The sequence below is a fragment of the Trachemys scripta genome, chromosome 22 (assembly GCF_013100865.1).
Source record: "Trachemys scripta elegans isolate TJP31775 chromosome 22, CAS_Tse_1.0, whole genome shotgun sequence".
NCBI classification, from domain to species: Eukaryota; Metazoa; Chordata; order Testudines; family Emydidae; genus Trachemys; species Trachemys scripta.
In genome coordinates this window covers 4,149,886-4,176,829 of record NC_048319.1, presented here as the reverse complement: position 1 = coordinate 4,176,829, position 26,944 = coordinate 4,149,886, and the positions used below count along the sequence as shown (strand labels likewise).

General features: G+C 39.5%; 1 protein-coding gene across 6 annotated transcripts in view; it reads left to right on the top strand.

Annotated features, from left to right (window-relative positions):
- DAZAP1 (DAZ associated protein 1) overlaps positions 1–21,552 on the top strand; it is a 36,753-nt gene extending 15,201 nt beyond the window's left edge. For 2 of the 6 annotated variants that reach the window (XM_034755618.1, XM_034755617.1), the window contains exons 6-12: positions 2,896–2,944; positions 7,652–7,734; positions 11,296–11,449; positions 12,972–13,001; positions 13,511–13,651; positions 14,635–14,817; positions 19,676–21,552. In XM_034755618.1, the coding sequence (XP_034611509.1) occupies positions 2,896–2,944; positions 7,652–7,734; positions 11,296–11,449; positions 12,972–13,001; positions 13,511–13,651; positions 14,635–14,817; positions 19,676–19,848 (813 nt within the window). In that variant the 3' untranslated portion in view covers positions 19,849–21,552. Of the gene's footprint in view, positions 1–2,895; positions 2,945–7,651; positions 7,735–11,295; positions 11,450–12,971; positions 13,002–13,510; positions 13,652–14,634; positions 14,818–17,128; positions 17,219–19,675 lie in introns of those variants that run through there. The other 4 variants (XM_034755619.1, XM_034755620.1, XM_034755621.1 and 1 more) reach the window with 4 other exon arrangements.
- The last annotated feature ends 5,392 nt before the right edge of the window (positions 21,553–26,944 follow it).

Sequence of the window (26,944 nt, the reverse complement as noted above, 5' to 3'; positions counted from 1 at the left end):
GTGTTTTGTGGTAAAGTATAGTAAATGTTTACTTTTGCAGCACATTTGCCATTTTTCATCAGATCGCTTGCCCTCATGTGCGCAACTTGTTATGCACCTTCCCCTGCCTCCTTTGGTTTAGCTATTCCTGATACTATTTTCTCTCCCCTCTTCAAAGGGGGGGAGGAAAAACCCTCAAGTTTAATTATGACTTGAGTATAAATGTGACTTATCACCCTCCTTTCAGCTGCTGTTTTACTGTACCTTAGTTTGATTATGAAAAGTTTCCATTTGCTTTTGGAACAGCAGGTACTTCAGTGAATTTGCATCATCACAGGTCTCTGTCCTCTAAGCAAATTGGTGAAAGACTTTTTGGTGATCCACTTGACATTGTTTTGGTTTCACTATGCTGTTTTAAAATTAACTGAGTCCTTTTGGTCTTCAGAATCTCATTTCTAGGGTCAGACTAGTATTCATGCAGTTTCTTACTCATGCTTTTCTTGCAATTTTGCCCGCTTCAGTTTTAAGTTGATATAGAATGAAGATGTCCAGATATGACTTCATTAAACTCACGTTTATTTCTACTTTTATTGTCAGATTTTTTCTGGAATAGGTAAATTGTTACAATGTTCAAAGATTAGTTTGTATATTAAGTTCAATTTAAAATATTGTGGAGTAGTATAAATTTTATATGACTGTTCATTTCAATTGTATTAGTCATAATGTCAAAAGCAAAGAGATTCACAGTGGCTATTGGTTGGTCGCCCTAACTCCAAAATGCTTTCGTAACCATCTTCACCTTTAAATCACCTATCTTTCTAAATTCCATCAGCAGCCCAAAGCATCTATGTAGCCATCTTTCTCAAGTGGTATCATGATGTTTTTCAATGAAATTTGGTTAAAACGATAATTTTTTTAAAAAAAGATTAACCCCAATGGCTAATAGATGTTTCTTTAGTTTGAAAAGCTGCAACAGACTGAGTTTACAAATAAAAATGGGGAGTGGAATCCATAGTTGTGGAGCATAATTTCTAAAGGCTCTTCTCGCAGACTTATGGCTTTCCAATTCTGACCTGGATGGCTTGGGAGATACAGGGTTAAGTTCCATCAGATATAGGAGGCCACAGCCATTGAGTGTAAGTGCCATAAAAGTAAGTAGAAGCACTTTATAGTTAAAATAGAATTTGGGGAGCCAAGGTAGCATTCTTAAGACAAGAATTGTGTGTGTGTAGTCATTTAAGTACCTGTAGAAATATGAGATCCTGCATTCTGGGAAAAACACATTCAAGAGCACACAGAATTACAGGTATAGCAGCCTGAAAAACTAGAAGCTAAGACGACAACAAAAAGGCAGGCTCTGCTTCTAAGAGACCTATGGGGATTGTTACTGACCAATATGGGAAGTAGGACTCAAACCAAGCAAAGCGGTATCAAACAGACCAGTGGAACAGATGTGTCAAAATAATATGGCTTGTTGTCATGCTTCCAAATGGCCTACCAGCTCTAAATGATGACAAACCTGAATCAGCAGAGTTCGATAATATACCTTCAAGTGAGTGTATCCTTTGTGGTGATCTCCAAAACATGACTGGAATCTTTCACAGAAGTTGGAAAGCAAGACAAATGAGTATCAGACGAATAGATTATTTCAGCTGCTTGAGATACAAATGTTCTAAGCTAAATTGAAAGTAGTTTTTTAAAGCAGGGATGTAGTGATATAGGAATAGCCACAAGATTGTTATGAAACTGGAAACTTTCTGGTTTATTTTTATATTTAACTTGAAAATGGCCATATGACCTGCCTTTAAAATTGGTATTAAAATAAATGGCACCCCTGGGGTTAGTCTATGCATATCACCTTAATTGTGCAGTGAATTTTTATTCTGAAAAATCTGGAGAGGGGTGATTAATATTGACAATAATCAGCCCTAAAGCAGTACAGATTAACTCTGTTTAATACATGCATGTGTTCTGTACTAGTTGTATAGTACTTTGGAGAGTCTATACTTCAGAGTATTTCAAAGTAAAATGGAGACATCAATTTCAGCTCCAATAAGCTTGCATTCTTTAATATTTTATGTAATTTAGTCTCAATACAAATTTTTCATAATAACTCTTGAGACCAATTGGCTTTTCCGTGTAATATTTACCAGTGTTTGCAAAGGAAACATTTTTTGAACTTTTATCCTGTTTTCCTACAGCTTAAATGATCACAGTTCTCAAAAACTTTAAGCTTCTCTCTCTATGCATATGTGATAACATCTCAGATTTAACACCAGTTTTGTAATTTGGCATTTTATATCATTTCCATATTTAAAACAACAATCATTAGCATTATCCACTGGCATAACTTTGCCTAAACATCATAGAAATGTCTTACCTCAGGGACATCATGCTCCACAGAGAGACATAAGCAGGAAAGCTACACAAATCCTATATTAGTCAGTAAAGTAGTTGGAATTAAGGCTACCTTGTTCAGGATGAGGGTGGAAATGTGCATGTTGTGGAAGAAAGGTAGTTGAGACTGAGAAGTAGTACTGAAAACGGGTGTTGAATGATTTAATTGTTTGTTTCCTTATTTTTATGATCTGGTTGGTGGGATATGTAGTTTAGCAACCGTAACTCTCGTTTATCAATGTTTTTGGTGGGTAAAGTTTGTTGCAGTCCTAAATAAGCAAAAATGTGATTATACTTTAGTTGCTAGGAACAAGTGAACTCAGTTAGAATTTTCATAAATGGGAAGTGTTGCTCTTTACTGGAGTTTATTTGCATTGTGCTGTGACAGACAGGTATTGATGGCTACATCAGGCATTTAATTGTGCTTTGTGGATTGAGTGCTGGAAACCAGCCTGTTCTACGCTGCTTGTATCACTCCCCTGGTAACGTAGTTAGTAGAATTTCCCTTCTCTCTTCCAGGTCACTGAAGTTGTAATGATCTATGATGCAGAGAAACAGAGGCCCCGAGGTAAAGGCTGATCTAGTTTGTCCTTGAAATTTCTTCATCCTCTCCTGTAGTCAGATGGCAAACTATTTCACACCATCAAAAAACGTAGTTTTTTTTTTGTTTTTGTTTTTGTTTTTTACATTGCCTCAGGAAAAGATTTCAGTGGACAAATATCACAAACGTAGGCTTTTCATACACAGCTTCATTTGGTGTGTCTGTTTTTAAAGTCAGATGTTACATGTTCATTTTTTTGCTGGTTCTTTTTACTTGAATATGAACAGAATTAAACATCTGAACCGAACACATGGTTTAAAATATTGAAAAAGTTCAATTAACTAATTTGCTTCAGATTTTCCCCATTTAACATGAAGGTATGTTAAAGTCTACAGTTGTGTTGTATTCAAGTTTTTTTCTTTGCAGTTCAAATTATCTCTAAACATGAGATTAGAATCAGATCCATCCATTTGTGCTTTTTGTTTTGGTTAAATGTCTTTACTTGAAATTCAAGGAAAAACAATTTTCTTAAATTACATAAAATTGCCTTTGAGAAGTTGTTTATATGTTTGCAGGAACTATATGTCCCCATTCATACTAGAATTATTATTTTTGTTCCTTAAAAAGGAAAACAATTAATAGGCTAGATGAGCAAGTCTGTAACCTTTGGTCAAAATATGAAGTAATTTTCATGTCATCCGCCTTTCATTGCATCAATCATCTATTTGTTAACTATTACAGAGGCACTATTGTAAAAGTACATGAAGTTTAGTTGCACTGATCACCTTGTAGCATGTGAGACATGCTAGAGAATAGTTTGCCATCTGAACTTTCATTTCTCCTCTGATTCCATTATTAAGAAATATATTCACTTCATATTTATTAAGCTAAGTCAAGTCTTAGTTTTATTTTTAATTTAGACATACATCCTTAGTGGCATATTTAAGTGTTTCATAGTAAAGTACAGTAATGTTAAGTAAGTTTTTTTTTTTCTTTTCTTTTTTTTTTTCTTTTTCTCTCTGTGAATTGTTTAACTGTGATTAACGATATCTCTTTAGATTTCTTCTCTCTAGGTGATAATTTATCACAGAGGTACAGGCCAGTTCCACAGTCAGAGGAAGGGCGGGCTTTGTCTTTATTGGGGTGTAAACGAAGTTTCAATATATTTGTTTTGTTTTTGTCTTGATAATAGAGTCTTAATCCTCTTGCAACTGATCTGTTCTCCTTAAATAAAAAACAAATTCATCCATTCAGTAAATGCTATAGAGCAGCTTATTTTAAATAGAGGAGGCAGTGGAGACCAAAATAAACACCTGATTAAAACTTGCTTGGAGTTTTGAAACTATATTTTAGAAATGATTGCATCACCTGTACCTTTGAAATATTTATCCCAATCTTGCAGTCTCTGAGTAAAAAGGACTAAAACATCACAGCTGGTTTGGATTAATGGCTCCGCTGCTAAAGCTGCACTAAAAAATTAATAGAAGGCTTCCAATCCACTCAGTGTTACAGGGTAAAGCAGAATTTTAAGACGACATATTCTGGGATGAAAGCCTATGAGCCCATCAATTTGAGGGAGTAGTTGTACCCCACAATTCTTTGATTTTTCTAATTTTTAAAAATGACTGAAATCCCTGAGTCCTGTCACTGTCGTAGCTTGTTTCTGTTCTCCATTTCTGTATCCTCTTCATAACATGGTAACCGCATGTAGTTTCCAGACATGGCCTCCTTAATCCCTCAGAAAATGCTAGAAAAATTTCCTCATAGTTTGTATTCAATGCTGCTGTTTGTACATCCAAGAATATTTTTCTCCTGCTTGGTATTTTGTTAAATAAAATGCTATTGAGCTTATACTCTTCTTGTTCTTTTGACTTATCTTAAATTTCTCTGCATTAAATTGCAGAAGCTCACTTATCTGCCAATATTCTTTTCTATCCACATTATTCTGAATTTTGCCTTCCTCCTTTGACTTTAGTGCTCTCTCACTTTCTACAAATCCCTTAGTGCATGTCATTTTATCGAGTCACTGAGAGAGAAAAAAATCAAAATTGGCCCTGTTACTGTCCTCTGTGGCAGTCTACTGCTACTTCCTCCATCTCAGACTGCTTACTACAAGAAAACCAGGGGCCAGATCCTCAGGTGATATAAATCATGGTTGCTGTGTTGACTTCTGAGACTCTGGCCCTGGGTCTTCAATACTGAAGTCCAGTCCTTCACTTTACACACAATCCTATCCTTTCCACATCCCATACCTACTCACATTGTTGTGGTCTTTTGTGCAGTGCTTTATCAAGAACTTTTCTAAATTCCAAGTAAAGTAGAAGCATAGCCAACATTATTATTATTGCTTCCTAAAAGAAATAATCTGTTTTGTTTGTCCTGATCTTTGCTTTCATGCTGTTTCATTAACTAAACCAACTACTTTTCAGTAGCTCAGAGGTTCTTACTGTGTGTTCAGTTTCTTCCCTTTAGCTGCAGTCCAGCTTCACTGTTCTCGAGTCCCCCATCTTAAACCCAAAATCTGTCTAGTCCATCAGTAAACTTCTGCCTTCAAAAAAGTTAGAGCAATTCTTCCAATAGCTATATTTATCGTTTTTTACGACATCCTTTTAAAATTTTGTGGCCGTTCCCATCTGCTCTGGAGTTCTGTCATCTGTAATCATTCTCATTTCTTAAATTCTCATTTCTTTTTATGGTATGGTGTTTGGGTCTTTAAAAAATTGTCTGTTTCCCTGAGACATGGCATCTGTCTGCTGTCTTCACCCAGTTTTCTGTGAATAAACTTTAATGGACCATCTCAGTAGTTGGATGGGTATCATCTGTTTTCCCCTCATCTTTTGAGGTGGAAGGCTGTAATATTAAACTGATCTAATACTCAATGTAGACTTTGAATGTGTCCTCTTTCTACTCCAGTGCTGCTGAGAATTCCAGTTAACTTCAGACAAATATATTGATGAAATGCAGCTTTCAGTTTTGAGGCTGCTTTCATCATAGACCAACAAAACTTCGTTTATACTGCCAGTCTCTTGTGTGTGGGAATTGCTAAAAGTTTATTCCTTTTATTTTAATTTTATTTTAGTGATGTCTTTTGCTCTTGTTGCTGACAGCAGAATTTGACCTGCTGGAATCTATTTTGGCCTGTATCTTTGTGTATTTTATATATAAACCTTCTCTACAATAGGCCTCTTTGGGCTTACCCAACCCAGTTGGATAAGCTTAGAGAGACACTAACTGTTATAGATACTGTATTTCTGTTTAACGCTTTAGAGCAATATATGGCTGCTGTCAGCACTAGCTGCAAAGCAAAATGCAAACCAAGGGGGAAAACTTGGGTTTCAGAAAAGCAGAAATGCACCCATATTCCATATGCTTTTGATGCTGCACCTTGGTTTTTTTTTTTCTTTCTAATTTTACTGCTGTACCCCTTAGCTAATTTAAAGAATGGCAAAACTGTTATATACTGCATGTGTTCTTACCTTTCCTGGGATTTGGTTATTCCACCAGCAGTGAGTGGTTGATGGCATGACTCAGCCTTAATGTTCTGTGAAATTAACCACTACTTTGCCACTCTCTAGGCAGTGTCAGCAGCTACAGCCTAAGCGCAGTGGTTCTCAAACTGTGACTGCAGAGAGTTCTCCGATCACATGGTGCTGGTATCTTCTCCTTTCTGGCTGCTTCTATGGGCATTGGAACCCAACTGCCTGTAAAAGCAGCTGGATTCTAGGAGGATCCAGTGGGATTGTTGCTATAGGTGAGAGGAGGAAATGAGTTACCCTTCGGAACACCAGAGCACCAGTGGTAGAGATGTGCAGGGCAAAAGGCTCCTGGGGAACATATACTGAGATTGAAGAAGGGAACTAGGCAGCAAGGGGAAGGGATAGCAACAGAACAGATTGGGCAGAGATGAATTGACAAGCAAGAGACATGAGTGGTTGGTTTTCGTTTTTAAGGCAACCCTGGTTACTTTAAACCGCTAAATACTTCTCGTTTGCTGTGCAGGCAACTGCTATATTTGGCACAGGAGAGCTATGATTGGCAGGGGTAATGTCCATTAAGTGCTCTCTGTGTTAAGATGTAAGAAGTTTGAGAATCTCTGACCTAGGCTGTTAGTTTCTGAAGCTTATCATTCATCCATGGAGTGGTAAAAATTCTCATGCTTTATCAGCTACATTTCAAAAAAATTTCCTTTAAATTTGTACTGTTTTCCAAGAAAGTAAATACCCCCCACACACGCACAATATTTTTTGGGGAGGAGCGGGGGGGTTACTTTGCAGCATTAGTAACTGTAATAAGTGTAAGTTTTACCTGGGTTCCTAATCCTAGGATATATTTTGGTTCAAGGATGAGAGCAAAGCTGCCTTATTTTAACCTGCTGTTCCACAAACATTGTTTTTAGAAGTTGTGGTACAGTAACATTTAGGGTTGTGGTAGTGTTTATCTCTCCACCCCTTTTAGTGGATGGATTAGATACAAGAAGATAAACATTGATTTTAATTGTTTCAGTTTGTAATGTTGCATGTATGAAACTAAGCTGAGGCATTAGTTGCCTGATAATTTATATATAAAGTACACACTACAGTTTTCTCAGAGGACTGATTTTTGAGAACTTCATAACACAAGCCTTGGTTATCTGAAGCCCCTGCTTGAACCCTTGGTCCGCCCCTAATACTGTTCATCATCCTGTTTTGTGTCACAACACCCTGCTACCTTGATTCACTCTTCGTCGTTGGCTAGGTTTTGGATTTATTACTTTCGAGGACGAACAATCAGTGGACCAGGCTGTCAACATGCATTTTCACGACATCATGGGCAAAAAAGTGTGTAGTTGTAGTTTTATTTTACCTTAAGACAAAACCAAGTCTTGGGCAATTGGCAATTTCACTGGTGAAATAGAATCAGTAATTTGTGGTTTAAACAGGGGAGATCCTAAAAAGTTAAAGAAAATCCAAATTCAGGGCTTTGTCCATGATGATGGGGAAAGTCCCTTGAGTTTGCATAAGACAATGGATATGAGGGGAACCTCTCCTTAACTTGCTGCCTATCCCATGGGAAGGAAACAGACCTTGAAGGCCTGAGTATTTATGCAAGTTATTTAAACAGTTCAGATGAGTCCTGGACTATTATACAAATAGCAAACTGCTCCATTTGAGCAGAATTTGTATCTGAATAAATTGACTATATGAATAGTCATGGTTTATGCACTGCTACATGACTGCTCACTATTTTCCTTTTCAGCAGCAGGGATAGAACTTAGTTTTAATTCTCATATGTTTGTAAATTGAGATCCCAGTGAAATCTCTGAGCTGGCTAAGGCTCGGTTTAACATACCACTCCTTCAGATGTGCATTTCATATTCAAATTTTGAGGCACTTTGAGGGGATCTGCCTTTATAGTCCTAAACTGTAACCCAAAAAAGACCATAAAACATCATGAAGGATTGGTTTTTTAAAAATTGGGTCACTTACTGTGAAACTTTGATACGAACCCACATATTCTATATAGTATTTAACCACAATGCAGTTAAGTGACCTCTGGTTGTTTCATCTTCATACTGTGTTGTCAGCACAAGGAGGTTTGATAGGTGAGGGATTCCGCCTTTCTACTCCTTTTGATTGTATAATCAACTGTGAACATTAAGATTCACCTATGGAAAATTTAAAAGTAGAATGAACAAGTAGTTCCTGAGAGAAATTCCTAAATCTTAACTATATTGTGAATATCACAGCTTCTAAAAGGGAAATTCTGGTAAAATCGAAAATATTGCAGCTTTATACAGCTTACCCTGAATTTGAAAACATAGATGTTAGAAGGCTGTTGAAAATCTACATGAAAAGTACCCCAAAGAAACTTGCATCAAAACCAAGGGACTTTGTCATAGTCCTTTAACTCAAACATTTTTCCATGTTGAATTTAAAAGATTTCTACAGCCTAGTATCTCTCAGGCATTTCTTTGGCTGACAGGTAATGTGTTCTTGTGGGTTAGTGCAAAATTTGCATTGTTAGATTACAATGCTCTATACAAAGCGCTTTAAAAAGTCACTGTTAAAAATTAAGTATTTAAAGGGTTACTACCCTATTTCGATACACTGAAACTACAGTCACATTGAGAAAAAGAATGGTTTACCAATTAATACAAATGAATTATCTGCATGAACACACTTTTGACCCAAACCTTGGAAGGAGGAACATGCATAACTTTCTTACTGTGAGTAGTTGAATAATCTCATTTGAATCAATGCAGCTACTTACATGAGTAAAGTTATATGTGTATTTGCAGGATTGGAGCATTTATTTACTTGTTATCCTTTATACATCCATTGCTTTTTCACTGATATTACCTTAAACTTTGGAAGAACTACTTAAATTAGAGCACAGATTGCAAGGCAGTACGCCATTTATGAACAGAACCAAGGGATGCCACGGCTACTTTTTTATGCTTCTGTAAATCTGTGGAGAGCCCCCTTGTCTCTAAAGTGTCATAATCTTTTATGTGATCAGTTCTTGAGGTATTTCAATCAATTGCTACTCACTAATAGTGCCTCTTTAGGTCTCTATTTGCTATACAGTGGTTCCTGAACAGGCTCAGCATCAGAGTTGAAATAATTTTCTGGGATTACCTGAACTATTTCTTGCATGACCTGGTCTAAAACATGCACAAATATATGCAGTATTTTCCCTGGTTGCATGAAAGAAACCTAGGTAGTTCTTCCTCTTTTGAGTGTTTATAACTTTGGCCTTGGGCAGATCTAGAATTCTCACCTTGATCCTAAAATTTGTTTGCATTAGGTTGTCCCAGTCCCTAGTTTAGGAGTCTAACACTTCCAAATGCTGGTTTACAGGTTAATGAAATTCTGCCATTTAGATAAATGTAACATTGGATGGTCCACCCCCTTAATTGATTATTAATAGATGCTTCAAGATTTTGAAATACTTTTCTTTATAATTAAAAATGTATTGCTGAAGTGAATCTCTATCCATATGTTACTGAAAGTAGAAATTTAAAATTACGAGCAGGACTTTGCTTTTGTAAGCAGTAATGGAATTCCCTTCAGGAAAATGAGTTAAGACTCATTAATTTGAATTCTTTGAGAAATTCCCTTGGTTCCTCTCTAGCAGGGCCTTCAGCTGACAGAGGTTTGGTTACTGTCATGTATAGTGTCCTTGGGGCATCTTCAGAAGAAGGGAGGAGGAGCGGGAGGCCTTTGTCCTTGTGCTGTGTCAATTTCCCGTTTGTTCTGTAACATGAATGGTTTAAAGACCTAGCAGGAAACATTCTGAATACTTTATTTTCCATACTACCCAGGCCAATTAGCGATTGAGATTTATTTTCTTTGTATTCTGGCAACCACTAAAATTAATCATAAAATAAAAAAAGACTTTAATTCAGCATACATGAGTGCTGTGTGTTTCATTAAATCAGAAACTAGATTTTTTGGTTGAGGTTTATATTGAATGTGGAGCGTATTTTAAGTAGGTCAGATGCACTTGATGCCTTGGGGCCCTAAGACATTTTATCTTTAAATGAAATAAGTTAAGCACTGAGGATTATTAACACTTTTAAAAACAGGAAGGTTTTTGTCACTGACTTAACACAGTATGAAGATTTGCTTCTTATTGACTCAACTGTCCATTTTTATTACTTGCATGTTTGTTTACTTTTTTGTTAGATGTAATGTAAGATTCTCTTATCACATCCATTCCCTCTGACATTGTTTGAGTTATTGAGATTCTTTAAGCGTTAGCCTGGGGAAGGTAAGTCTTTATCTTCCATTAGACATTTAAATAAAACCTAAGTAAAAAAACAAACAAACAAATGTGTGTTTCTCAGGTATGAACAGAGCTGAAATTGCAGGTAGATGGGGTGGGTTTAAACTATAACTTCCAAATGAACCCCAATCATCCTTAAATGTTAAAGCATTAGTACCCTTTTTCAGAGTGGACTCTTTGCTTGTGGAAAGATCTTTACTAAAATTGTTTTCTTCTTTGTAAATGTCACAGTGAACATTTAAAAAATAGTCTAAAGACTAAGTTAAAAAGATTGTGCCTATACATTTTTAGCAAAGAGCCATTGTAAGAGGGTACTGCTGCTTTAAGATGAGCAAGCAAATGACTACTTAATACAATGGAACAGCAATTGTTTGTAGGACATGTTTTGCTTTAAATATATGTTGATATAGGACTTGTAATGTCTTACTATCGCATCTATTGTACCTGAGAAACATTTTTTAATTACTGGCCTAACTAGTTTTATAATTAAGTATTTAGACATAAGTCATAAGGTGCTAAGTGTAGTCTTAAGTGTAATTAAGGGTGTGTGTGAAGGGAAGGGGGGTGAACTAACCTACATCATCTCCTAAATGGCTAATCTGTTTGTTTAGGTGGAGGTAAAACGTGCAGAACCTCGTGATAGCAAAAGCCAAACCCCAGGGCCACCAGGTGCCAGCCAGTGGGGAAGCCGGATCATGCCAAGTGCTGCCAATGGCTGGGCAGGTCAGCCCCCTCCTACCTGGCAACAAGGATACAGCCCTCAAGGTACATTTTCTTTGGGAGGGTTTCAGAGAGCCAGAGCCAGTGATTCCTGTCTTCCTTAAAACTGGCAGTGTCTGTCACAAGCCATGGTTTTGTTACAGACCACATTTAACTTGCATTATTCTTTCAAAAGGTAACAACATCTCATTAGTGATACAGATACTTCCAAGTGGAGTGAAGCCGTCTATGCAGTGACACAGTAGAGAACTAAAGAACTCTGCATCTGTTTTCCCCAATTCTGCCTGGGGTTTTCCTTAATTTAATTTTTTCAGAATTATTTTTGTTACATGCTGCAGAAATCAGTGGGTCTTGGCAGCACAAGTTCTGTTTCCTCAACATCCTCCAACCTGATTAAGTGGGGATCATTACTGTGATTGGTGCTTCATCCATTCTGTTTGTGTGGGGAGCAGGAGTACCAAATCAGCATGTTCTTTTTACTCAGTAATGGGGAGAAGTCAGGGAGAATTGCATGATTCTCCAGCTGTGGGAATGTGGGTGGCATGGGGCCCTGATTAAAAATATTTATGGAACACTGATTTTCAAAGATGAAATCTGAAATGAGTTTCAAGAGAAATGACGAGTGAAATATGAAGGAAAAACAGGCTATCTTGTGTCTTTGTATTTCATTACTTAGTGTAGCCTGGAAAAGTAACAAGCAGCTCTAGGGTTAGTTGTTAGTGGTGATGCAGGGGAGCACTTAATGCATATAATTTTCTTGATTTAGCTTGAGCCCTTTGGGGCTGGAAGGAGCAGATGCTTGTTTTAGTTTTGAATGCCATAAAAAAAAAACCCAAGATTTTGGACACACAATAAATGTGCTGAATTCATCTAAAGAATGTTTTCATACCATATGAAGAAATAAAGTGGCATAATTGAGACATCTAACCAAATATATAACCTGCCTTTCTCAGATATGAGAAATTGTTACCATGGGGATAGGGGGTGGCGTCACCTTGTCCATTATGCCCCCATAGGATGGCTTACTGTTTCCCCATGGTACTTATTAACTTGAAAGATGCACCTGAGGCTTTGACAGTCTGCACAGATTTGCTAATCTGCAAACTCAGATTGAGAAACTAGATCACTTTCATCTTGGTTATTTGTAGGGAAAGGTATCATTATATCAGTCTGTGGGCGGGATTAAATGCAGGACTGTTAAATAAGTTAAACTTTCTACCTTCACACTGCAGCAAATATAAAATGAGGTTCCATGGTTCTAAAACACTTGAAATAGCTGAATGATAACTCTTATCAGCATTATATTTGAAACACCTTGTAACGATAGCTTCACCTTTGCAATCCTTAGTCTTTTTAAACAAAGTTATGGAATGACTTTTAACGCTAGAATATTCTCTCAATTTGAACAGTGAGTGTAATTTGAGTTTTGAGACTCCTGGACACTTCTTGCATTAGCTCTTTAACCAATGTAGAACACTATTTTTTCAGAATTGCATTATATGCCATTTTTAATAGAACAGTTTCAATATATAAGTGGATAAACTGTCATTCTGTTTCATTGTTTTAGGAATGTGGGTACCAGCTGGACAGGCAATTGGTAAGTAGGTAACAAAAGTTTGATTGTTTAGTATATTGTAAACTGTAGAAAAGGCCAACTGGTAGTGCAGATGTAAATTGCTTTTCAATGAGAATTGATGGTGGCTGTAAATTTCTCAAGTACAGTGCTTCTAAGCTAGTTTTAAAACTCAACTTTTGAGTTTGTATTGGAAAAAAATATGGGGCAGGGGGAACAGTTCTGTTCTTAACTATTCAGTGTTGGGAATTGGAATACACCCTTTTGCTGATAATGCAATTAAACTGATACTGGCCATCAAGAAAATAAATACAAAAAAGAGAACTGTAGAGCTATTTACAGTCAGGGTTCTCTGAGTATTTTCCCAAGTTCGTATCCATAGAGGGGGTAGAGTTTCCGAGAATTTGGTTCCAAGTACGGTAACAACTTCTTTATTCTGTTTGAGGTAATTTTGACTTAGTATTAAAAAGTTGCCTTTGCTGAATTTAGATGAAGGCACCGCTGTTCTCACAACTCTGTATTGGATTTTCTAGGTGGGTATGGACCGCCTCCTCCAGGAAGAGGAGCCCCACCACCTCCACCACCTTTTACCTCATACATAGTTTCTACGCCTCCTGGAGGATTCCCACCTCCACAAGGGTTTCCACAGGGCTATGGCACCCCTCCACCATTTAGTAAGTGTCCTCTGTGAGTCTCGAACCAATGATGTGCCATTGAACACAGGAACGAGTTTTAGTCAGTTCTGTTTGTCTTTGTTTCATGCCTTTCTGTGAATTCACTGGAGTCTTTCACATTTGATCCACCTGTGGATCCACTCAAATATTTGTTCTGTAACTAGAAATCAGTATATTTTCAGTTCATGTTTCTTTGAATCCATCAATTCTGATCATATTAATAATACTTAGACAAACTGAGAGGTTATGGTATTATTACGTTTTGACTGAGGACTTTTATTTTTGACCTCTCCTTTCTAGAACTGAGGTATTCAAGATAGTAATACTGCATGTTGAAGACTAGAGACACAGGCTCCCTTGAAAATTCTAGCCTAAGAAATTAGGCATCCTGCTCTCATTTGAATTTAAATGGGATTTGGGTACCTAACTCCTTTACGTTCCTTTAAAATTCCTATGCACAATTGGGTTAAAACTGGCAGAAAGATGCCCTTAATTATACAGAGTTTCTTGCACATCCATTATGCACCTGTTAGTTCTGATTCTTGTGCTTTGGGGAAACAGCCTGTCCAGGATTTTTCAGCCTGAGGCTTTTGACAACTTCCTTATTTGGATGGATGAAAGGCTTTTTGGAGGGGTGTCTCACCATGCCTTTCCCTGCTCCCCCAGTACACCTTTCGGTACCTGTGTCTACCTCTTCAGCTATTTTTTGCTAGGTAAGATGGTTCGATTGCAGTCTGTGTAACAGGTATAAGATTTCACATCTCTTAAAAGACTTTAGCTGTGGATAGGATGACTGTCAAGAGATGGTTAAATCAATCCCTTTACATCAGCTGCAGGCAACAAGTAGTAATCTCTTTTCTGTAGACACCTTACAAAGGGTTTAGTAACAAAATGTTAAATTACTCTGAAGCCAAGTGAAAAGTCCAAGTGCCTTTGGCCTCGTAACATGTCACAGATTTTATGCTCTGCCTCTTATTTATCAGGTTTTGGATATGGTGCTCCACCTCCTCCACCTGACCAGTTTGCCCCTCCTGGAGTACCCCCTCCACCTGCCACTCCTGGGGCAACACCACTAGCTTTCCCACCGCCACCACCACCATCTCAGGCAACTCAGGACATGAGCAAACCCCCAACTGCTCAGCCAGAATTCCCTTATAGCCAGTTTGGTAAGTAACTGCATATAAAATACACTCAGAGCGGCAACCTTTCCCCTCAGCCCCAAGGTTCTGCTTTCCTTTTATTCATAATGTTTTGGTGAAAAGTCACAGTTTCCAGGAGCACTGTATTAATGCTGATAGCATTTGTACTAATGGTGGGAATGCCAGCTCTCAAGGGCCCCCAAAACATCCAATACTCTGATATCACAGTATTGTTTCATTCCTATTCTGCCTGAAGTATTGCCCATTTCCTGAATCGCTAAATAACTGGCTCTCTAAAGATCTGTGCAGTGGTGGAATAACTCACCACTTGCATTCCCCCAAATGCTCAAATTAAAACCCTTTTTTGTTCAACTAACAATTTCACACTGCAAGGTGCTCAGTAGTTTGCTTCCTTTTCTGTTGAAATGTCTTTGGTTAACACAGTAGCAGCCAAAGGGAATTCTGGTAATCTTACTTCAAGGAAGATGCACTAGAATTGAAGCAAAGCACAGTGAAAAGGGCACTGAAAATCATTGAGTGATGGGGCTTGCCATAAGAGGGTGGGCTCAGCAAGGAGAACAGTGATACTTAAAAGTAGTATCTAATTATTCTAGAGTAACGGGAATTGACTGAGACAAAAAAATAATAAAGGGTATAGCAAAATCTGACCTGCATGCCCCTTTTGTCCCTGTTTCATGAGACTTGTTGAAATTGATGCAGCTAATTTTAAAACAAAAGTGGATACTTACTAGGGAAAACTTTATCAATCTCTGGAGCTCATTGCTGAAAGTAGGTGATAAAGAATGATTTAGTAGGTTAGCTACAGTAAGACAAAATATGGGAAGTCAAAGTCTCGTGCTACTGGCTGAAAGATGACTATTTGTGGAGATCAGGAAGGAGTTCTTTCATTTTACCCTTGCACCCAAGCCTTCCGTGAGCAGCATTGCCCAATTAACTGGGTGGGTGTGCCGCCTTCTTGATCGCTGGCTATTGGTAACCTCTGAAGGCAGCATAATACGCAAGGTGAGCCTAGGAATCAAGAATGGCCACTCTGTCCCTGCATTTTAACCACTTTTCCCCTGTGTTTATGCATGCCCTACTAGTTCCATATAAAATACCCGCAGAAGCTGTTCATTACGAAATGTCTGCTTCATAAAGTTCTTTGAATGGATTTTCTGTAGTCCAAAAAATCTGAAGTATAAGACTCCTGATAGGAGGAGATCAGCTTTTCAGTTGTTCTTGACATGCATAAGATGAGGGTGTTAGTTATGATGGGTTGAGTTAGAGATGTTCTTAAGCTTGTGTCATAGACACAGTAGCTGGGATCGAAAGTTCCTCCAATTTGACTTCAGGTGGAAGATTTTCTTGTCTTGTTGGAAATGTGCCTCTGTTACATATGAGAGGAAACATTTACTCAGTAGAATAAAAACTGATGCATACAAATGTATCTTGTCTCAGACTTGGTAGCCAAGTCTTTTAATACCAATAATTAAAATGGATCCAAACAGCAAAGGCATAATTGATTTATATATAAACTTTCCATACAGGGAACTCTGCTCTAAAGTTCCTATTGCAAGACTTTTATGTAGTAACCTCCAATTATCACTTTAAAAAATTCACCACTCAGTTTAATTGACTGACTTTCAAAACAATGCTGTGAGGGATAGTTGGGGTGTCTGGTGTAAGGAATATGTAGTACCAGCTGCATCTTGTATAAATCTTGGAGACATTTTTTCCTACAGCGAAATGCTGGTTGTAGTTAGTCCTTAGTGGTTAATGGATTTTTTGGGAGGAGGAAGAGGGTTAGATAATGTTGTTAAATGGATTAGTGGGATTAATCTCTCTCACCCCAAAATTCATGCCAGAAAGCAAACTACTTCTGTATAAGACTGCACTCTCACAGTATATGTACACAGTGATAGAAGTGTTCAACTTAGTGTATCACCACCCAAGTCAATAACCTCTTCATGTTTATAAAGCTATGTTTAAGATCTTTTTAACCTCTTTAAGATCTTTGGAACTTCATATGTCATTTGCAATTCAGCTAGCAGCATTGGTATACAAAAGGCAGTTAACAAGTTTTTCATGTTTTCACTTAAATGCATAGAGTTTATAGACTTTAAAGAGGCATCAAAGTATTTAATCGTTTTGGCATTTACAGATTCATCCTGGCTTCACAGCATCATAAATGCTGCTATGTTTACAGCTGAGATAAATGTAAACACTCTAGTAAATTAAACTCTAACAAGGGTGTGTCTCCCTCACCCCAAAAAAAAATTATATCTCTGTACAGGGCTGTCTTGGGGTTAGTCACCCTGGTCTCCTCATTTCTTACTAGGGCTGGGTACCTATTCTCAAGACCCTTCAGGCTACGCGCCAATACTTTGTTTACACTCTTATGGTCAGGCTGAGCAGTGATATATCCTAGGTAGGTGGAGCCTATTTACAACCAATGCTCTTACTTTATCTGCATTTGGGAAATTAACTTTTGTTTCTTTCAGGGTCTCTTCTCTTTGAGGGTGGGTGAGATAAGTATGGTGGCTTGGAAATGTTTGCTTTTTACAGTTCAAGGATAATCTACTGTAAATATCTGTTAGTTGGCCTAAGTAAAAACACGTCGTTGGAATATGACTCCACTGCTGTTCGCTTCCCAAGATATTGCATTGGCAAGACTTAGATTGTCTTGTGTAAGCAAATTGCATTTAGTTACCCTAAGCAACAGAGTCAGTATCGCCTGCTACTGTTGACACAACTGACTTAGAAACCAGGTCACTCTGGAGTTGTGAATCAGCTATGTGTCACTGTTGGAAGTGACAATGCAGACCAATGGTGGGATAGTTCACTGGAGGAAAGAACAGTGCCCCCCTCCCCTCCCCCATGTTGGCTGTTTGTTTGACTGCTGGATTCCTTTGTGGCAAACAACCCAGCAGAGCTCTGGTTTTCATAACTCTTCACTGGAAGCCATAATGCTGGTGAGAGTAATGTGATTATCTTTACTCCGAACCCCACCACTTGGCATTAAATTAATGCATTTAAGATTGCCTACTGATCTTTGTGTCAAAAACAGCTGAATTAGCAGCTTGAGAAATCTTCAAACGGGGAAGCCCATGCGCAATGCATCGTTGGGTTCGTTAGTGGTAGTAAGTCCTGTGAGACAGGCAGAGCTTGGAATTGAAATACCGAGGAGATGCCAAGAGACTGTTGCTTTGGATTAGCAGAGTTAAACCTGCTTTAACCCTGTGCAGACAAAATGTGAGTCCCAGAGATCTACTGAGTAATTCTAGGATTCTTACCAAGGCTGTCTTGCCTAGTGGAATTTCACGTTGATGCCATTGTAATGACTGACGGTTGTATTTTAATCACTAGAAATATTCTGTTAGATTTCTTAACTTCTTTTAGTAAGTTACTATTAATACACATCCATTTGCCTTCCAGGAATTTAGTTTTTTCCTCCAAATTGAAAGGCTGTCTCTCTGTCTCCTCTGTCATCCTGCTTACTCTAAACCTGTTGCTCCAAAATCTCTTACCTCAGCTCCAGATTATGTCGTAGAATGGAGGTTACAATCTCATTGACAAGGCAGGAGGAAGATGTGGTAGGAGGTAAAAGTCTCCTGATTCTGTAGTTACCTTTATGATCTCTTCAGGGAAAGGGAGCTAGTTGTTACCCTGTCAGAAAGATACTGATTTACAGAATAAATGAGCATGAAGTTCACAGAGGGACAGCTCACTTTTAGATTTAAAATGAGTAAGTCTGGTGAAACAGCTTAGACTAACTCAGTAGTTGTGTTAGTATGAATAGCAAGGGTACACAGAAGGGATGGCTATTCCAATATAACTATTTATCTGTTGCTTGTGTTTTTGCTACATTGGAAATATAGTCTGCCTGCTTAAGTTATGTGGGAAGTTGATGATAAAATAGCTTTTGCCGTTCTTTTGAGCTACCTTTGAGAAGAAACTTGCCACACCATTTGCTCATTTCAGCTGGTTCTGTGCAGCGAGTTAACGCCGGGGTAGGGTGTTGGATTTGGATGGCAATTAGCTGAAGTTCCCTTTTTAACCACATAATGGGGGCAATAGCAGCAATAACAAAGCTTCCTGATTCTGGTCTGTGGATTTGATGGAAGTTTATGGGAGTCCAGTCACCACAAACTTTGAAAGGGACACTGTCAAGTTGGGTTTTTTAATTGACAATTTCAGAAAATTCTAGTTTCTGATGCAACCATCATCTTAAAAAAAATACATTCAGGGCCTAGTATTTAAAACTCCCTTTTAAAAGAATTTCCTACGGTTATCTTTATAGGGGTCTTTTCAGCAAAGGAAAACTTGACCATACACAGGAAACTAAAATTGGCTGTACACAAAATAAACCGAAAATCACAAACTCTCACTAACTCCTTTCAGTTACAAACATCAACTATAGTAACTGTCAAATTTTCAGACAGATGTTTCCCCATTAATCTTCTCTACCTCTGCTGAAACTGACAGAATGCTAGTTTTGCTAATATGAACACTTATCCATTATGGACTAATAGATACTACCAACCCACTTTACATAAGCCTCTGAACAGCAGTAGCATGACATTTTGGTCACCACCAGCCTGGGTAAGATTTGCTATAGAGTGAAAAGCACTATCTCCAATTAGGCATTCAGTCCCCTCTCCTCTCTGCCTTTTATCAGTTCCTGTATTTTCTACATGTAAATCCAAATAACTTGGTCAAATGTCAAAGCAACTATCATCTGGGTATTAGATCAGCACATCATTGTGTGTTCATAAGGCTGTGCATTGGTGTGTGTGGCATCAGTTTTGAAATGGTGCTGTGCCTCTACCTTTGAGCGTGTGGACTGTAATAGAAGCTTACTGCAGCCTTTTCCTCTTCTTCCCAGGTTATGGACAAGACTTGAGCGGTTTTGGACAAGGTTTCTCCGACCCCAGCCAGCAGCCCCCCTCCTATGGAGGCCCCTCGGTGCCACCATCAAGTGGCCCACCTGCAGGAGGAAGTGGTTTTGGACGAGGACAGAACCATAATGTGCAAGGATTTCACCCCTACAGACGCTAGCACATGCAGGGAGTCCTGTCCACAGTGGGATATCTGGTAGCAGCTGAACCCGGGAATCCCAGACTTCTGAACTTGTGACAATCACATACTTGATGGAAGAAAAATCTAACAACATTGGGGGAGGGGAATGGGAGGGGGGATGGCTTTTGAAGGCAACGCTGTGGGTGTTTGGACTGCAGGTTTTAAATATATTCCTTTCTCTAACCCATCAGCACAAATAAAGAAAATGTCACTGGTTCAAACTACAGGGTTTTAAAAATGTCTTCAGCTTTAATTCAAAACTTCAGGTTTCTTTTTTTGAAATTATTTTTCCTGAGCCTTTGTTTTACCGTATATTGTAAACTTTTATGTTTAAAGAAAAATATATACATTTACAGATTGTGAAATTTTTAAGAGAAATTTTCTACTATGTATGCTGGCTTATTTTTTAATTTAAAACAGGGTTTCCGTTAGCAATGTTGGAAGTGATGGTCCGTTTCAACCCCTTTACTTCTAACATAATGGTGGGGCAGTTGGTCCAGAAACTCTGGGAGTTAAAAGAAGAAATCTACTGAGTGTATTTTGCTTTTGTTACCTGACAGTATAGAACTGGTAACAATGCAGGTGCAGACTTGTTGATGCACAGTGTCACTTACGAAGTACAGCATTTAGATCTGTGCTTCAGACTCTTTAAAATCCTCTGTGGATTTCATTAGGGGTTAACGGAGGCCTTGTTAAGATGTAGATTTCCCTCAGGCAAAAGGTTTAGGTGCATTTTGCACTAACCAGTGATTACCCCTGGTTTGAATAAAGAGAAGTACATTTGGATTAGAAACATAAGCCTGTCTCCATTTTTTTTTTTTCTTACAAATTTTTCCATGTGAATTTGGGTTCTCATGAAAGTTGCCAGATTGACAGCCCTGGAAAAGAAGTCCTTGTGGGTAGAGCATCAGTGCACACTTACCCACACTTTTTGCTCTGTGCCTCAACCAGGACCTTTAGGTACTGCCTAGAAGTGAAAGCATAATGCACTCTTCATGCCCTTTCAGCCATTAATGCAAGTGATATGATTGGGCTGGTGTAGGATTTGGACTGAGACCATTAAATTCATTTCATAGGCTACTGAAGAACCTCAGTAGCTTTAGGTCCGTACCAGCCTGATCTGGATTTGAACTGGTAATGTACAGGTGAAAGACTCAATATACCATTATGAGTCTCCAAAACCCTCTTCTGTCTCTTACATGTGCGTGACTATAAGCAGGAATTGATGCATTACGGTGCATTAGCATGTTAATTCAGTGATCTGCTTTAGTCTAGAATTAAAGGTGGGTTAAGTTTCAAGATTATCAGGCTGCAAAGTAATCTTAAATCCTAAATGTAACGTGTAAACATATACAAGCTCTTAATTTAAGAGGTGAGATCAAAGTACATAAATGTCTAATGGAAGAATATATCCATCTCAAAGAAGAGAGTGGGACTAACTCCTCTGAGATTTCGAGGTCCTTTTGATATATATATAAAAGCAGTGGCAATATATATATTGCACTGTTCTTTTGGGATATCCTTTTAATTTCTCATGTGTCCTCGTACAAGTCCAGGTAGTGTTACCTCCCCATATCAAGGATCTGATCTATGAAAAAAATCCTCCACTGCATAATTCCTCTGGAATCAGCTTTGTGCTGGTTTGAGCAGTGATAGTGGATTAAACTCCCAATTGTTTGCAAACTGGTATGAGAGCTAGCTGCTTTATTCAAGAAAGTGCTTCGGGGCAGGTCGTAGGGAGCTAATGAACTGTGGTGTCGCCTTCACAGAGCTGGGTTCATATATGGTTCAGAATGCAAACTAAACTAGTTTGAACTTGTAGGCTTGCGTGACACTTCATCAACACATCCAGAATTTACCACAAATCTCCACCTACAGAAGCCACTCCCACTATGCCCAGATCTTCCCCAAACCCATTCATTGGCTTCCCCTGAACCTCTGTGTCACATTTAAGCTCCTTGTTCTTACTTTCAAAGCCCTGCATAACTTGGCTTCTGCCTACCTCTCTGCAAGTAACTAAACCCCCATCTTGCTTTTCTTTCTTCCATGCAGCCTCCTGTTCTGAGGTGCTCCCTCCAGCCTGAATTTTCAATGCCTCTGCTAAATCCTGTGAACACTTCATTTGGCCTGTGAACCTTAGTGTTAAAACAGAGAACTAACTTTGCAGCACCAGCTCTGCTCTGTTGCTTCTTGATGTCCTTCAACCTTCCATCTTTCATCTGCTGATTGCGTAGATTGCAAGCCAGGGCTGGGTCCCTTGTCTTTGCATGTCTGGCTCCAACCTGCTTTTAGCGTTGTCATTGTACAGCACAGTAATTTGTACTTCAGAGACAACTGGCACATCTGGGGAAGGCTATGGGTCAGAATTTTAGAGACTGGATGAATTAGTTGCAAGCTTCTGAACACAAGTTGATGTAGTTCTATTAATGCTGGAAAATTTCACTTGCAGAGTTTCACATCTCTGCTGCTACTTGCTGTGTGTAAGTTATGCTTGTAATCTCAGTACAAATATAACAAACTGTGACACTTATATAGGGAGGAGACAATTCAAGTCAATCAAACTAAGGCCTTTGTGTGTGTGTGTATGTCTGTATGTAATTTGGATGCTAGCAGTACCCTCTGATCCCATCTTTAAATGTCACTGGACCATAACTCAACTTGACCGTAACTCAAAAAAAAAAATGAAGCTAAATTCTGCATTGTCTTTGCATTGCTTAAACACTCAGCCTTTCTCCTCCTTGCACCCAACCACTGCTTCTTGTTCTCCATCCTCAATTGTTCACCTCTGATACTCCTAGGCTCTGCATCAAGAGTCCACTAGCTTCTGCTAACTTCAGGCCTGGTGCTTTAGTTGAGCGTTGATAACTCGGGGGTAGAACTAGCTTTTTTTTTTTTTTTTAATGGGTGAAGCAAGCAGAAAAATGCTAAAATGGGATTTTAAATGGTAGGATAGATGCACAGTGAAAACAGACTATTCTAGTTGAATAGATGAACAATGCATAGGGAGGTTAACCCCGATTTCTGCCCTCTCCAGAGAAGAATGGTGGCTGTAGTCCCCTCTACACCTCTTCCTGAGCCCCCAGTTTTGCAAAAGGAAAAACTGGAGTGACCATGTGAAGCAGGTTCCTGAGCAATTTCTGGCTGTTCTTGGAGCTGGTAAATTAGTTTCTATAGTGGATTAATTTACACTGATTCTCAGTGCTAAAGCATGGGGGTCTCTGAATGTTAAACAGCTTGTGTCCGTATTGTCCAATCACTGTTAAATGGGGAGTGAAAGCAGATCTTGCAGTGGCACTGTGCTCCTGCTGTGTTAGTGTCACAAATGCCACCTCAGCAGCACGGCAGGCACTGGCAGAAGATGAACCGCAAAGCTTAAAGCAAAAACTGCATTATGGCCAGCAATCTGCTCGCTTTCCACTGCCAGCCTACGGTGGGGAGATAAGGCAGAAGTAGCTCTTTAGTTTTTTTAAATTTAAAAGTTTGAATTTAAAATTATGCTGAAAGAACAGGAGTACGTGTGGCACCTTGGAGACTAACCGGAGTACTTGTGGCTGTAGCCCACAAAAGCTTATGCTCAAATAAATTTGTTAGTCTCTAAGGTGCCACACGTACTCCTGTTCTTTTTGCGGATACAGACGGCTGCGACTCTGAAAACTATGCTGAATGCATCTCTAATGACCCAGTTATTCAAGTATTCTGTGACCGTAGACCTATTTGTTAGCTCGCCTGGTCATCTATAAAGAAACACTCAAGAGACCTAAATTTTCCAGAGTGACTAGTGATTTTGGGTGTCCAATTTGAGATCCTTTACATGGGCACGATATTTCAGAGCGGTGGCTCTCAGTCTTTAAAATCTTAGCTATTACTTGCAGTGAACAAGACTCTTCCTTCCCTATGTTAACTCCTACAATGACTGGAGTTTAGTAAAAATGTCATGGGTCTCGATTCACTGTTAGCCTGGTCTTTGCGCAGGAAAATATTTCCAAATCAGAATGGAAGGATTTTACATTTGGTCATTTAAACCAAAGCAAAGAGTGTAAAATCCTAGGCGTCTGACTTGGAAGCATTGTACTCTCATGTTGCATTGGGGTAACTGACTGCAACAAGGGGCAGGATAATGGAGAAGATCTTAACTCTTCTTTATTTGTGCTTTTCATCTTGTATTTTGTGCAGCTTGGAGATGCAAGCTTGACTGGATGCATTGAATTTCTAAACCAGGTTTGCTTTCCAGTTCTGCACTTCAGCTGTTTGGAATTGCAACATGGCAGGGGCATGTTTTAAATGGTTGGACAGGTTTTGTTTAATAAACCATTAAATCTGTTTGAAGTGCAGCTTTGCCCAGCAACAGAAACTGAATCAACCTATGCTAAGAACTGAGCCAGCATTTGTCTGCCACACCTTGGCCTAAGGCTTATGTGTGAATCCTCTCACAAAGTACAGCAGGGTGGAGGCTCTCCAAATTCTGTGAGCAAGAGCGAGAAATGCCCCAATGATAGTATTGGAGGAACAGTTCTATTAGGAAATCTGATCTTGGGCATGTCTTCACTGCACTTAACTCAGGTGTTTGGCAGTTGGGTCTAGACTAGTACAAAGCCCTATCCGACTTCTGGGGGCATATCCCATAGTTCTTTGGGCTGCTGCAGCAGTAAACAAAGATGCTTTGTGATTTTTTTTTCCCAGTGAATGGGGGTGGAGGGCAGGAGGGGACACTTGTCTGTTCTGGGCACAGGGAGAGAATTGTGGGAAGGCATTGGGGGACTATCAGTACTTGAGTGATTTAGCTTCATCCACACTAACAGTGAGTGAGGACCAGTGTGAGTGAAAGCAGCACCCAAGTTCCAATCCATGTCGCCAGCTAGCCTGGGTTCAGAGCACCACCAAACTCAGGTGAGAGGGTGTTGTGTGTGGACGGGAGAGGGCTTAGGGGCAACACCTGAGTAAGAACCCAGGTTAACTCTGCCTTGAAGACCTACCTAATGTGTGAGACAAATTCTCTGCTCCCTCCTAGATGAGTTGAAAAAGGACGGACAGTTTTATGGTGCCACCCACTGGGAAGCAAGGAGACAGCAGTTCTGAAACCCATATAAATCTCAGCCATGTTGCCTCCCTTAGGTTTTCTTTGCCTCCTTATCTTGGAAGCACAGAGGCATTGCCTCCTCTTTCCTGCTCTCTCCCTCCATCTGGACTAAGGAAGGAATAGGAGACAAGAAAAAGGAGAGTAAGGAGAGAAGCCAGAGACCTGAGATTTCTGCTTCAGCCCAGGGGAGTGGATAGAAAGCAGAGCTCCTACCTCTGCAGCGGAGCATCCTTCATAGTGGTCTCAGCTGGGGCCAGCCATTTAATCAGACATGGAAATGGCCGAGTGGTCTCTCCTACTTCTGAAAGGTGGCTACTTGCGTACCTGGGACGAGCACCCTGCCTAAGCGTTCTGCTTTGCTTCACAGCCTACTCAGCTCTACAGAAGCTTCTCTGCCTCCACCTGGACCTGATGTCTTGTTCTGGTAAGTCCTGCACTGATGGGGATTTCTTTTGCCTTGCCCTTTCTCAGCGGGGATTCCCCTCAACCATCTGCTCCTCACCTCCTGCTTTTGCTCCAATTTCTGCAGCATCTTCATCTTCCTGGAATTCCATCCGCCCCTTCCCACCCTGCCCAGGCATCTGTACGGTTGGAGTGCAGAGCTGAAGGACTCAAAATCACCTGACAGCCTTGCTCCTAGACCCTGGCGTAGGGAGCAGATTGTCGGCATAGCCAGAGTACTGTGATTATGATTATTTGCTGCTTCCTAGGGCCTAGAGGGAGAGATGAAAAGCAGCATAAATTAGAGCAGCCCTGAGGCTGATCTAACTTACACCAAGTGGGCAAGCAGGGCCTCCGTGTACTCAGAACATGGGGAGACCACAGGTGACATAGTCCCTCTTCTCTTCGTATCCCCAAGCACAGGAATAGAGTAACTGAGAATTGGTCCCACTGTGCTATGTTAGATCACTCACGTTTTATTGAGCCACTGTCCTTTAAAATGAAACTATCCAATATCCTTTCTGTAATTTTCTTTTTTTATCTTAAAATTAATTTAGTTAATAAAGCTCACAAGGACTCAAATCTATATTCTAGCCAAACAACTAGAATCCAGCAGGGAGTGACTTTTTTTCTGTGAGGAAATGTTGATGAAAATGGAGGGGAACCGTTTTTTATTTTTCTCAAAAACTTTCAGCTTTTCTTTGAACAAACAAATTGGAACCTGAACAATTTTCAGTTTTAAACTATTTTTTTCCCTCTAAAAATTTCATTATGACAGAAATGGAATCTTTCCCATGAAAGTTAACCAATAAGGCATTTTTCTGTTACAAAATGCTTTTTAATAGAAAATTTTCGATCAGCTCCTAACCCAAGCCTCCAGTGAACTTATGCAAAGCATGGGCCGGGGAAATGGTTTATAGAGGAAATGGTTTATTGCTTAACCAATAGCTATTTCCATACTATTTTTTGCCCTCATTCTCACAGTTAACTTTATCAGTCAGGTTTTACAACACCCAAAAAGGGTTGGTTCGTGATCTCAGTCACATTATTGGACATCTCCCCACCTCCTTCCCAAGTTGATGGGGAGAGGTTCCAATATTTGTTTCTGGTGTGGGCACATGTCTGATCTAGAGTATCTTCTGTGCCACAGGACCACTGAATTGCCGCCATCTCTGGGGTGGGTGAAAGGTGACAGCCAGGACTGCCCTACAGTCCAGGGGAGTCTCCTAAAACCTCGGGAAATGCCTACTTTGAAACCCACTTCCACCAAAAAGCCCTTGAGGTATGGGCCAGGATTTGTGGGAGCTTAGGGCCGGCCCAGGTGGGTGAATACTTGGCAGGTAGCAGCCACCTCGGGAGTGATGGATTGTAGGTGGGACATGAAGAACCAGCACACAGCCCCTACCTCCAGAGAGTAGACAGATGGCAGACTTCTCTAGGATGTTTGCTTGGATTGAGGAGAGGGGTCAAACATCCCTAGCATGGAATAGTGGCTGGTGGGGTATCAACTTCTGGGGCAGAAGCCAGGTAGGAAAGGTGGCAGGACAGAGCACCAGG